Source organism: Diadema antillarum, unplaced genomic scaffold (genome assembly GCF_040938485.1).
Source record: "Diadema antillarum isolate AM-2024a unplaced genomic scaffold, OU_Dant_1.0 seq00000604_RagTag, whole genome shotgun sequence".
Classification (NCBI taxonomy): Eukaryota; Metazoa; Echinodermata; class Echinoidea; order Diadematoida; family Diadematidae; genus Diadema; species Diadema antillarum.
Window position 1 is genome coordinate 2,091,765 of NW_027271532.1, and position 13,734 is coordinate 2,105,498.

Here is a 13,734-nt window from a genome sequence, read left to right on the forward strand (position 1 = left end):
GTGTGTGTGTGTGTGTGTGTGTGTGTGTACGTGTGTGTTGCAAGCAATGTGTTGCTATATTTTATGGCATGTAAAAGCTGAATGAATGCACGTACGTACCAATACATGTTCTAAATCTGATGCAAGCATTGAAAAATGGCTGAAGAACGAAACGGTAAGTGCTGTGACCATGTGTATGGCTATGAGAGATATTTTGGGATGTGAACTCTCCTTTTAGTGTGTTTTATGTCAGAGATGATGAATGTAATATGTTTCTCGCTTGATTGTGGCGTAGTTTCAAGATTTCTTGGCCTTTCTACATAACCGGTAAAGGTACCCAGTATTATGTTACACTACAGTAATATTATACAAAATACGACTCGACTGGATCTTGGCTGGAAGTGCAACTTTCTCGTTTTTCTACGCTAATTACGTTCCCTTGCTCGGTTGGCCTTTGCGAATACTGACCCGAGTCTTGCCGTGAAGGCCGGGCCAGCCAGGCAGGGCTAGGGACTGGAGAAGAGGGCCGAGGGAGAACCAGGATCGAAGGAGAAGCAATTGGTGCAATTCACCGCCACCCCCCCCCCCTGCTTTTTTTTCCCTCTTTTTGATGGAGATTCAGAATCACACAAAGGCAATTCCTTCTTCTGATCCTTCCATCAGATTCCAATTCCAGTTTAACTTGCTTAGCAAAAAAGTTTTTTTTTTTTTCATTTAAAATTACATGGAGATATTAACCACTGATGATGCTATTTTTGATAAAATTATGTACCGTATAGTTATGGGTAAACTCAGCCTTGCCCTAGCGGGTAAAGTCGGCCCCCAGCACGCGCAGTACACTACAAGCAGTTGTGCTGCGCGCGCTGGAGGCCGACTACCCGCTAGGCCGAGTTTACCCTTAACTATGGTATCCAGGACCAGGTATTTTCAAAATCATCATAGCTCTTTATTTTAAAGCATGAACATCCCATTACCGATCTGACAGTCTTAAAGGTACCCCCACTAATTCAGTAATTTCTTGATTTCATACAAGAAGCACACTCATAGGCCGTATTTGGCATTTTGCACAAAGACACAGCAACTTTTCATGACTCCCAACAAGGATTGTCAGACTAATTATTCCTTTCAATTTGTGAAGTTAGCACTTTCCAACAAAGTTTGAAATTATAATTATCACTCTATCTATTACTATATATGCAGGTGCCAATGTCTCCGATGAGTCGGAAGAGGAGGAAGGAGGACCAGGGGTTGAGATCATTGAGCCTCCAGATCAGGAGCCAATCAATCTTGATCCCAATGCCTGTGTGAGTACAACAAATATATACCCCTTGCCAAGCCAGTCTTGTGAAGGTCCAGCAGAGAACCATATCGTCAGCAAGCCAGTTTTATTAGTTGCAGCAAACTCTCAGAATGCTAAGAGATAAAAATGTGTTGATGAATTGCTTTGATGAAGTCTGACATGAGTTTCACTAAATGAATAAACCTTACATCTGATTTATTTACTCACTGTTTAATAAAAGTGAGTCTTGTCATAATGTTAGTTTTGCAGAGCAAGAATCATGCAAACAGATAGTTTTTGAATGAAACCTTGTAAGATAAAACCCTATCCAGTTCTGGTGGAGGACCGCGAAGACAGAACATGGACGTGATAACAAGCAATTCTATTACTTTCCTTCCGTACATTGTGGGACTGTTGCTCTGATCATAGAATATGACACACTGAACAGATGAATAAAAAAAAACCAAAACAAAACAAAAGCATAAAGAAGAGGTAAAGGAATTATAGACACTGTGGTACATAAAAAGAACTGAGATATATCAACCTTCTCTTTCAAATTTGTGCAGGATGTTGACCTGACGCACAGGAGGATTGGTCGAATCGTTGGCTTTGAAGTTCTGAGACAGGTTGAGGTAAGACCATATTTCCCTCTTTATTTGACCTCTGCATTGAAACTTCTCTGCCATCATTTCGTCTTTCTTTTTAGCTCACCTGAGCCGAAGGCTCAAGTGAGCTATTGCAATCGCTCTTCGTCCGGTGTCCGGCATCCGGCGTCCGGCGTCCGGCGTCCGTCGTGCGTAAACTTTTTACATTTTCATCTTCTTCTTGAGAACCCCTTGACCGATTTTCACCAAACTTGGCAGGTAGCATATCTAGGGGGATAGAATCTCAATTTGTTCAAGTGGGCACCATACCCCATCTGGGGGGCCCCCAGAGGGGCCCAAACCACTCAACATTAAGGAATCTTTAAAAATCTTCTTCTCTAGAACCACAAGTGATAGAGCTAGGTTAATACTATGAATTAGTACATTGATGATTGTTTCAAGTTTGTTCATGGCGGAATCAGGGGTGCCCCCCTTGGGACCCAGGGGAGGGGTCCTAATGGGGCCCAAATTGTACATTTTCATCATTTTATTGAAAATGCCATAATGAATTTTCACCAAAGTTGGCAAGTATCATCTCTTGGGGGAAAGAATCTCATTCCCATCAAATGGGCACCATGCCCCTCCTGGGGGCCCCAGGGCGCCTAAATTTGGACCGAAATTGTAAATTTTCATCTTTTTCTTGAAAACCCTATCACAAATTTTCACCAAAGTTGGCAGGTAGCATCCTTAGGGGGAAAGTATCTCATTCCCATCAAATGGGCACCATGCCCCACCTGGGGGGCCCCAGGGGGCCTACATTTGGACCGAAATTGTAAATTTTCATCTTTTTCTTGAAAACCCTATCACAAATTTTCACCAAAGTTGGCAGGTAGCATCCTTAGGGGGAAAGAATCTCATTCCCATCAAATGGGCACCATGCCCCTCCTGGGGGCCCCAGGGCGCCTAAATTTGGACCGAAATTGTAAATTTTCATCTTTTTCTTGAAAACCCTATCACAAATTTTCACCAAAGTTGGCAGGTAGCATCCTTAGGGGGAAAGTATCTCATTCCCATCAAATGGGCACCATGCCCCACCTGGGGGGCCCCAGGGGGCCTACATTTGGACCGAAATTGTAAATTTTCATCTTTTTCTTGAAAACCCTATCACAAATTTTCACCAAACTTGGCAGGTAGCATCCCTAGGAGGATAGAATCTCAATTCCATCAAATGGGCACCATGCCCCACCTGGGGGGCCCCAGGTGGCCTACATTTGGACCGAAATTGTAAATTTTCATCTTTTTCTTGAAAACCCTATCACAAATTTTCACCAAACTTGGCAGGTAGCATCCCTAGGAGGATAGAATCTCAATTCCATCAAATGGGCACCATGCCCCACCTGGGGGGGGGGGGGGGGGGGGGCAGGGGTCCCAGGAATCTTTACAGATTTTTTCTAGAACAAGAAGTGATTGAGCTAAGTTAATACAATGAGTCAGTACATTGATGACTGTTGTTTCAAGTTTGTTCATGGGAGAATCAGGGGTGCTCTCCCCCACCCCCTTTGCACCCAAGAAAGCGGGATGGGATGGGGGGGGGGGGGGGGTCCAAATGTGGGCATAAATTTTCATCTTCTTGCTAAAAACAATATCATGGATTTTCACCAAACTTGGAAAGTAGCATTCCCATGGGGATAAGATCTCAAAGTGTTTGAATGGGCACCATGCTTTCCTTGGGGGTCCCAGGGGGTCCAAACCTTCTAAATTAATTAATATTGAATAATATTTTTCTCTAGTTCTAATCAAAAGTAATAGGGCTTTAAGTCTTTTTTTCCCCAAGCTGCATAATCCAACATTCTATAAAGCACAGTGTACTTGGCAGATATTTTTACCAGTGTGATGGAATATGTAAATGGACACCATGCCCCCTCTCTCAAAGCTACCCCCACCATAAGTTTTCAATGTTCTCAGGTAAGAGTCTGCAAGAATGCATGGAAGGTGAACTTGCGATACTCAGGTGACTGTGTGACCCCCGGGTCTCTTGTTATATTTCAGGTGAAAAGAATAGTGCTGTATGCACTTTTGATGTTTACTCAGGTATCCTTATAATATGCTCTTTGGCATAGTGTTTGTTGTGCCCCAAATTAGTGCATTAAGCATAAAGTGATGAAATAGCAGTCTTGAAATATTTTTTGTTTGTTTGTTTTTTGTTCTAGATATACAGGAGAATGGAAGAGAGGGCATGCATAAGTCTTGTAGATAATGTGACTGGCATTGATGTCTGAAATATTTAGATATTTACATATATTTTGGCAAAGTATGCTGTTGATCAGCATGCTACATACAGCAGAATCCATGTTTCATTGGCATTGGTAATGAGAGGCATATGGGCAACATCACTTTGTCAATTGCTTTTTTTTAAATATAGATATATCTATGTTCTAGTCATGCATGTCTGTGGTTAGTGTATCATTCAGTGCTTATATAAGAAATGATTCAAACTGATGTCATAAAAATTGTGATACTAAATTGACAATCTATGGCAGGCAGACATTTCTGTAGCTGTGTACTATATTTAAGACATCACAAAGCCTTCAAAATATGTTTCTCTGATATGCGTTGCCTCTGTCAGACACTCACTCTACGGCAAAATGAAATCAGGAAGATTGAAAACCTGGAGACATTGACTGGACTGACTGATCTGGACCTCTATGATAACCAGCTGAAGAAGATAGAGGGCCTTGCAACATTGGTCAACTTGAAGTGAGTTGAAACACTTCAGTCAGAATTAATACTAAAAATTAATGATAAATTGTGGGATTGTAGTAGAACTCAGTAATAAGTCAAATCTTGTGCTATGAATGATGTTGGGGATGAAAACAAATTAGTTATCCAAAATTTATTCAGTATTTATATTGTTGCTTGATCCATGTAGCTGTATGGATGTTTTTGTACAACCCACTAGCATAGTTCAGTGGCACGCAAAAGCATGGTGTGATCACTTGAACAATTTGACATGGCACTATCAGCTGTGATGAAAAGGCAGCTGTAGTGTTTGTAAATAATGATGGAGCCCTTTTGAGCAAAGGCTGCGCCAAAAATGCTTTGAAAATTGAGGTGTACCGGTACTGCCTACTGGGAATCATTTTGAAACTTCTCTTCCACTTTCATGTAAATAGCTCTCAAAATGTATTCAAGTACTGTAAAACATATTTTCGCTAATTGCCTTTAACATTCATATAGCGTAGACAAGATCTTTAGTGTGCATTTTAATTTCGCGAAAGTCTGCTCTTGCGAAATTTGCGAAATTAACATGCATGCGAACATTCCTCGTTCTACAGTAAATTCACCTTTAATGATATTAAGTACTACTGTCATAACTTCTTGGTTGTCTGTTTGCAAACACTACTGGATACTTTCATTGTGTCTTAACAGATTTCTAGACCTGTCTTTCAACAAGATTCGAAGAATAGAAGACTTGGAACCACTGGTTAGTGTAGAGAGACTCTTCCTCATCCACAACAAGATCAGCGTGATTGAAAATGTGTCCCATTTCACCAACCTCAACATGCTTGAACTTGGCGATAACAGAATACGAGTGAGTCATGTAGACCTTAATACTTTGAAATACAGGTATGACTAGTTTTCTCAATTGAAAAAAAAAATTCTAGCAATGGATTGAGTTTGAACTTGATTTTATTCTTATATTATGGAAGCTGCTCGAACCTTAAGATGGCTGAAAAACATCTCCCTTAGTGCATGGAGATTGAATGGGAGATTTTTGTTCTTGTACATTTCTTTTAATTGCAGGCCTGGCATATTGTTTGTTTGTCTTGTTTATTAATTATTATTTTGATGTCATATAATTTTCTTTCATATCTTCATATATCTAATAACTTCAGATGCAAAATAATAGAATCTAGAATAATGAGTAAAATAATGAAGTTCCCATACTTTCCTTCTAGAAGGACCAACAATAAATTGAACATATGCCTGTTGTCATAGTGGAATTAGGCTTTAAAAAAAATAAATAAAAAAAAAACACTATCTCTAAAAGGTATGCTCACTAGGTGTAATGTTCAGTATGTAGATTATGTCTTCTTTCTTGTTGAATCAGTGTTAGGGTACATATTTTTTTGTTCCATGTAAGGGTAGAAGTAGAAGTGAGATAAGATGTTCTACTGCACTTTCGAATGTTTATGTCATGCATTTTCCATTCTTTTCTCTTCTAGAAATTGGAGAACCTAGATGCCTTGCAGAACCTTGAGAGCTTATTTGTGGGCAAGAACAAGATAACCAAGCTGGAAAATCTTGAGAAACTCACAAAACTGAGAGTTCTTAGTATACAGGTTTGTATGAAGGCTGGATTTTTTGTTGTTGTAATTTTCTTCCTTCTTTGCAAAGTAAGTGCTAATTTGAATCAGAATTCACAATTTTGGCCTTCTCAGTTTCTTACCAAGTCTCATAGAAAGTTGACACAAAACTGTTAATAATTTTCTATACAAACGGGGTGAAAGGTATCTTTATTTGTCATTGGATTGCCTGTGATATCTTTTAGCAGAAATGTAAGGGTTTATTGAGTTGACACAAAAGTTAAGTGTAGAATTTCATTTTTCTTTTGTGTGTGTGACAGCAGAGTACAGTCTGTTCTTTGTTTACTCATGTTTGTGAATCTAAGAGAAGTAACAAAATTAAATCCAGGCAACTGTGGGTGTTGCCTGTAGGTCCTCTTGTGAATTGTGTGCAGTGACTCTGTCCTATTGAGACTTTTTGTTTTCAAAAAGAAAAGACAAGACAAGACAAGACAAGAAAAGAAGAAAGAAAAGAAAAGAAAAGGAAAGAAAAGTGAGGAAAATGGGGCACATGTTGATTAAAGCAGCAGATCAGAGAAAATTGTTAAAAGCAGACGAGCATCAGTGTACGATGGTAGGGCCACACTATCAAATTATCCTCACGAGCTTGTCGGGATAGTTCATAACATGTCATGAACAGAATGCTTATCTGAAGGGGACAATGGTAACTAATACTGCCTTTCTCCCTTTTTCTCAGAGCAATCGCATCGGCAAGCTGGAAGGTCTAGAAGCACTGACTGAACTGGAGGAACTCTACATCAGCCACAATGGCCTGGAGAAGACTGAGAATCTGGAAAACAATGTGAGTTCCATATCAAATTTGCCAATGAACATAGTTGCATATTGCAAGACTATTTGCATTTGCACTCAAATAATCTTCCCCAACTTGACTGTGTTGAGAGTTTAAGCAACCCACTATGCCATAATCCCACAGGAAGGACATAGTTGTACAGTAGGGATTAGTATGATTGCATATTCCCTTTCCATTGACCTCAAGGTTCAGGCTATTCTAGCCAATTGCTGAATAAAGCAAATCGGCAGATGTGACAAATGGCAAACAAAGGCTAGTTAAGGTTTAATTATTATTTTCATGGTGTTAACATTATGAAAAGCACAAAGAACTGTATTAGGCTAACAGATGTTAACTAGGTGGGTGTTTGAGCCAAGTTGGAGTATAAATTACGATGTCGGTCAAATTTCATAATACTTTTTTTTTTCTATATCAAGAAGAATTGATTAATCAGTAAAGATGAGTTGAGTGAACTGATGATTGTGAAGACTGTAGCAGTTCATTGTTATGATGGGCCACATTTTAGCATAACAATTGATTAATCAGTAAAGATGAGTTGAGTGAACTGATGATTCTGAAGACTGTAGCAGTTCATTGTTATGATGGCCCACATTTTAGCATAACAATCATGTAGCATTTTTTTAGATTAGATTTGTTTTTGTTTTTTTGTTTTTTGTAAAATTTAATAATTATATAGTAGTCAAGGAGAGTGTGCAAATATTTAATGCAGAATATTGCAGAGGACTCACTGTTAACCAGCACTCCATGTCACTCAATCATTAGCACAGATGTCAGGAAACTAGTAGTATTAAAGAGAAGAGGAAATTTCACAATGCCCATAATTCCCACTGTATGTTACTGACCTTCATGTGGACTCTTGGGATTGTTACACCTACCTCTGATTTGATTCTGCAAGGATATTCCTGGGATATTTTTATTAATCAAATCCTTAACTTTTGCCAATGTGTTTCTGAGAGCAAAATGGCTGTGATTTTTCTTTTAAACTGATTTCTTTGCATTATGAATCTGTAATTTGCTCTCTTTTCTTGCTTTTCCTATCTTACAGAAAGAAATGTGGTATTAATCTGCCTTTTTGTTGCAATTCCTGCCACTGTGCAGAAATCAAAGTATTACCCATCCAGAATGCAGTGTAGATATTATTCATAATGAGTACCAACAGTATTTTACTCAAAACCTCTAGGATGGTTTTTTAGGATATGAAAAGGATGAAAGTGGAAAAAGTTTGACATTACATTAGTATAAATTCAAAAATTGAATACTAAACATTTGTTCAAGTTTTCCAATTTAATAAGAAACCATCATTATCAGACATTATTGAATTTGATACATGACCTTTGGCATTAATTCATATTGTGTATTGTCTTTCTTTTTAATGTATTCATGTTTGATATCAGACAAAGCTGACAACACTTGATCTGGCAAGCAACAAGATATCCAGGATAGAGAATATCGCACATCTAGTATCACTGGAGGAATTCTGGGTATGACCACTGATTACTGTATTCTTCAAAAGATATGTCATCAAGCAATGTGTAGCTATCGGTATTCAGCATACATCAGAAATGATATTCATATCTTCTCTGCAGTGGAGCTCCACCTGTAATATATTTTCCAATTTGTTGAGAGTGAACTAATTGCAAATTCTCGCAAACTCTGTGCGAAAGAAGATGATTTACTCATGCTTTTTTTTTTCTAAAGGCAACTCTGATGAACAAATTGTTCAATTAACTGAAAACTTTCTTTACTCCTTGCCAGGAATTAACAGTAGTCCCAACTTCTGCTAAGTAGGTTTGATTTTACTTGTGTGTTTATACTTAGTTGAATGGCATTGCAGATACATTGCTTTCTTTTTTTTCAATACTTTTGTTGTATTATAAAAAAGTGAAAAATATTTCATCCCTAAGTGCAGTTAGATAAGACACTTTAAGTAATTTTCCCTGCATATATCTTGATGCATAGTTACCAGCTTATACTTGTTTGCATGCCTCGCCCCAACCATCTGAGGTCCATTCAAACAATGGCATGTGTGTGCTCAAGTTCCATCCAAATCATATTTTATATGCGCACATGTATATGACCATTACTTTCTTCCTTGTACACTGCTCATCAAGATCTATATACCTATATTTTTCTTGCATTTCCCACTGATTCAAACAGTTCAACAACAACCTTCTGGATAGCTGGAGGGATTTGGACCAGCTGCAAGGGGCTACCTCTCTCCAGACGGTCTATCTGGAGCACAATCCCATCTTTCGTGACAAGATGTACCGCAACAAGGTCAAGTTAGCTCTGCCATGTGTCAAGCAAATTGATGCAACCTACTGCCGATAACCTATTACAACTGTTTTGATAGGCCTGGCATAGGTTGTACCTTTAGATTCTGGTCCCTTTTTTTGTGTGTGTGTCATTATTTTGTAGTAGTCAATGCATAATTGCTACGCACTGTTCTTCTATTTTTGTGCTGGCTGCACAAATAGATAGTTCAGTAATGACTTCCCTGTTTCTACACTGTCTTTGATGCAAATCTAGGAAAGCACATGTAATTTGCAATGTAGGTGTAAAACTGGACAATTAATTATCTCTCCTGTACAATTGATTTAGTTTTTCTGTCTCTTGAATTTTTGGAAGTTTTTCAAGAATACTGTTAATACCATTAAGCATGAGTAGGGGAAAGAAGTGAGGTTATGAGAAATTTATGTATTTGGTTTTCACATTGCTAGATGATGTGTAACATGGAGTTTGGGGGCAAAAGGGACTTATCAAATTGACATATTATGGATTCAACACATCTAAAACACAAGTTAGTTGCAAATTGGTGTAAACAGATTGAAACACTTTATTTGGTCAGTAGCTATCTGTGTTGCTAGTGTGCTTTCTTATTTATCCACCTACAGTGGAAACTCGATATAACGAGATGGTCGGGGCCGAGTCATTTTCCTCGTTATAGCCGATAACTCGTTATATCAGTAGGCATAAAAGAAAGCATGACATAAAGACATTAATTTGCACATGTGGGACTACCCATCATCTTTCAATCAATACTGATAACTTGATAATGGGTGTGAGGGAATTACCCACCTTTATGGGTAAGAAAAGGTTTTTCGCCAATGAAATCCAAGAATGTGTTTCTTATTAATTGTAGATGTTTGAATCTGTAAATTATATAGCTTGCGATTGTGTCAAGATCGTCTGTGGATTAGTATGTGGTTATGGTGTGGGTGTGTGGAATATATATGGTCTGCACAATACTGTGTGTGTATGTGACACATTCTGTTTGTACATTATGACTGCGTGTGTGTGAAGATGGGGAATTCCCTACGTAGAAAGCCAATCACAGCATCAGATTGCCTCACACCTGCTAAACGTCATGATGATGTCATGTATACATATGGCCGTCCCACCACATTTTCTGCATACAAATCAGTGTGCGCGCACACACACACACATACACGTACAACATGCGGTGGTAGCTGGAGTGCACTGAAGAAAATATGTGTGTACAAGACAGTTTTTGGCGCATCGAGCTTTACAATCTCGGAAGGAGATAACACAGGCGAAGTAAAGCTTTACCCGAGGACATTTTGCTTTACCTCGCTATAACAGGTTTGATTGGCTATGTTTTTCTTTGTTTGGAAGTCACAAAATTTATCTCGTTATAGCAGTTATTTCATTATAGCCGATCTCGCTATAAGAGTAGCATTTTACATAGACTTGTGTGGAAGGAAATTTGGGACCGGAAAAATTTCCTCGTAATAACCGATATCTCGTTATAGCAGTGTTCGTTATACCGAGTTTCCCCTGTATTTACTTTTGAATCAGAAGTCAATCCTAAACTGATTTCACAGTCTGAAAAGTACCTGTAACAGTCTTGCCCTCAAAGATGCAAGCTTAAGGTCTCAACTGCAATACATACTTTCAAACTTGTATGAAGGAAAATGTTACAACATTATATTTATAGGTCACAAACCATAACAAAAACATGTGTTTGCATACAGTAAATATGTATTGGTATATTGTCTCTTTGTCATTGAAAGTAACTATGCAAACATGAAATATTGATACTGAGGAGTTTGCCGTGCATCTACTGAATGATTGATGTGAGGGTTGTGAGAACAAAAGGATTTTTTTTCCCTGGTCAAGACATCACACATACTCAGATGGACAATCAGGCAGTGGCTGTACTTTCAAATGTAACCATGGTTCATATAATTAATCATTCATGTGGAATTTTCTTGACAGAATTGCTACTAAATTTGAGTTTAAATGAATTTGACTAAAGTTACTTCTGCTATTAAACAGCAACACTGGGTTTTTGTTACTGTTATATATTTGTTGTTAACAGAAACTATGAATTGAATTGAATTTGACAAAAGTCACTTTTGTTATTAAATACAAACACTTGGATTTTGTCACTGTTATATATTTGTTGTAAATAGAAATGATGAGTGCATACTTGTACTCTGTATTCTGGCCCATGAATTTTGTTGTTAATGTTGTGTATATTGCAAATAGGACTCCTCTTTGATCCTGGAACTATTTGTAAGCATTCAGACCATCTCTTCCCCATGCTGATGCCCCACAGGAGTACATACCATTCAGTAGTAATGAATGGATGTATGATGTATCTAGAACACAGACAATATTCTATGTCATTATTGCCCATGTAGAGCAATTAACAAAAACCTGCATTTTATTGCAAATACAGTGTACATGTACTCAGAAGTTTGAATCTGATGTAGTTTGACACTACATCCTCGGTGTGAAATAGTGTATCACAAGTGGAAGTACAGGAAATATTTGACTGTCTTAAGTGCTAACTGCATTTTATTATATCAGACTGACGTGAATTACCAACTCATTAGGACTCCTATATCGTTCACTGCTGCCTGAATGCAGACAAATATCTTATTACTGATGGACAATGAGTTATAGATGGATAACCCTTATTGCACAACATTGTGTCCCAGTAATTATCCTGTATCATGTATTATGCTAGTGTGTGAGGGTATTGCTTTGAACATGAGTGACATCACAAATCTCACATGGATCTTTTCAGATCATTCTCCCATGAGAATTTGGATTATGTTGACATAAAAAAGTAATGATATGAGAGATGAAGTGTTAGGGTTTAGATTCAGGACACACTTTACTCTGAAGATGCAGTTGAAGTAAAACCATATCCATGGAGATTTTGTTTGGGTGTTTTGTATTCAAGTTGCATTTTTGTTTCTTGTTTTATACATGTATATGGTCACAAAGCTTGTATGAGGTATCCCATTTAGTTGACAGGCTTTTTAAAGGTGCATGGTCCCGGTAGTATAGAGGGCGCTGTTGCTGATACCGTTAGCATTGAGACAAAGATTACTGAAGTTGAGCTGTCATCAAGAGTAAAGTGCGTAGGTGTTGCTAAGTAATGTTGCCTTCGTTGTCTTCTCTGCGCATCGCGCAGTCTGTAGTAATGCCAGGGTGCGCGCATATGTGCTTGTTATTATGACATCACAAAACAAGTTTGCTAAAGCTGTCATCTCCCTCAGCCGAATCATGAGCCGAACTGTGATGGGACCACTGACTACAGTGAATTGGACTTCTTTGGACTCGGGGAAGTGGGCCACAGCGTAAGCGCCAAAGAGGAGTCGATAGCGTAGGTCTCTATAGGAAACTTGCGCCGTGTGCCCGCGTACGCATTTGACTAAAACACCGGGACCATGCACCTTTGATATAAAGTCTTAACGATGTGTTATCTAGGCTGGCTTTTTAAAGTGTGAAAGCAAGTTTAGACCTCATTTGAGTATGCATTTTCTTAGAGCACTGTGAAGATACATTTGCACACTGTCACATGCAGTGAATACTTCTTTCTTGAATGCTTGAATAAGACATCCTATGTAAGGTTGAGACTTTAAAGAACATGACTAGCAAGACCATTTTCCTTTTGTGATGACTCAACTTGAAGGAAAGTCACAAAAATACTCCCATCACTCACTCTGAAACAGAAGATGAATTTAGCTGACACTTGAAAGTACTATTCTCATACCAAATACCTCATTTACAGGAAACTTGCAGAAGAATACTGATAAAGAGGAGAAAACAACTGACTTGTGTGGACTCCTAACCTTGAAACTGATTGGCTTCACCTTTGTCTTAGACTTATCTGAAGAAGACATATGGTAGATGTCACTGATGCCCATTTTCATAGATGTATGCCACTGGTGATCCAATCCAACTGTTCCTAAAGCAGCATCAAATAAATAATGCTGGCATCAGATTGACTCTGGAAATGGTAACACACTGTTGACATAATCTTTCATTCTCTCCCTTTCTACAAACGTAACCATTCTTGGTTGTCAAAGGATGCAATCCAGACCAATCCAGCTTTTTATTCAGTGAATGGAATATGAACTTGCAACAGTCATTTGTGGGTTGCGCTTTCTGCTACCTTGTAAGTTTATGCACCACAGTCTCATAGTATTCTTTTCCTAGGTGAAATTGCTGCAGTTTACGAGGAGGTGATATTTAGGCAAAAACATATCCTTCATCAGCTATTCTCAAGATATTTCAGTGTGTTTGTACCAATATTGATGCTGTATTATACCGTGCAATTACGTCATGTTTTGGAGCTGTGTTTGCTTTTCGTACTGCATGTGTACAGAATTTGCATATAGTAAAATTATTAAATACTCCATTGAAAAGAAAATAAAGAAATTTGGTATATTGTTTTTACTCTATTGACGATAAAGT

The 13,734-nt window shown here is 38.2% G+C and overlaps 1 protein-coding gene across 1 annotated transcript; it reads left to right on the forward strand.

Moving 5' to 3' along the window:
- The first annotated feature begins 109 nt into the window (after window positions 1–109).
- Window positions 110–9,330, forward strand: LOC139735898 (uncharacterized). Its single transcript, XM_071646652.1, has 9 exons — window positions 110–154; window positions 1,180–1,283; window positions 1,825–1,890; window positions 4,469–4,599; window positions 5,272–5,434; window positions 6,069–6,185; window positions 6,886–6,990; window positions 8,394–8,480; window positions 9,157–9,330. Exons 1-9 carry the CDS (start codon window positions 136–138, stop codon window positions 9,328–9,330), a joined length of 966 nt encoding a protein of 321 aa, XP_071502753.1. The 5' UTR covers window positions 110–135.
- Window positions 9,331–13,734: the final 4,404 nt, after the last annotated feature.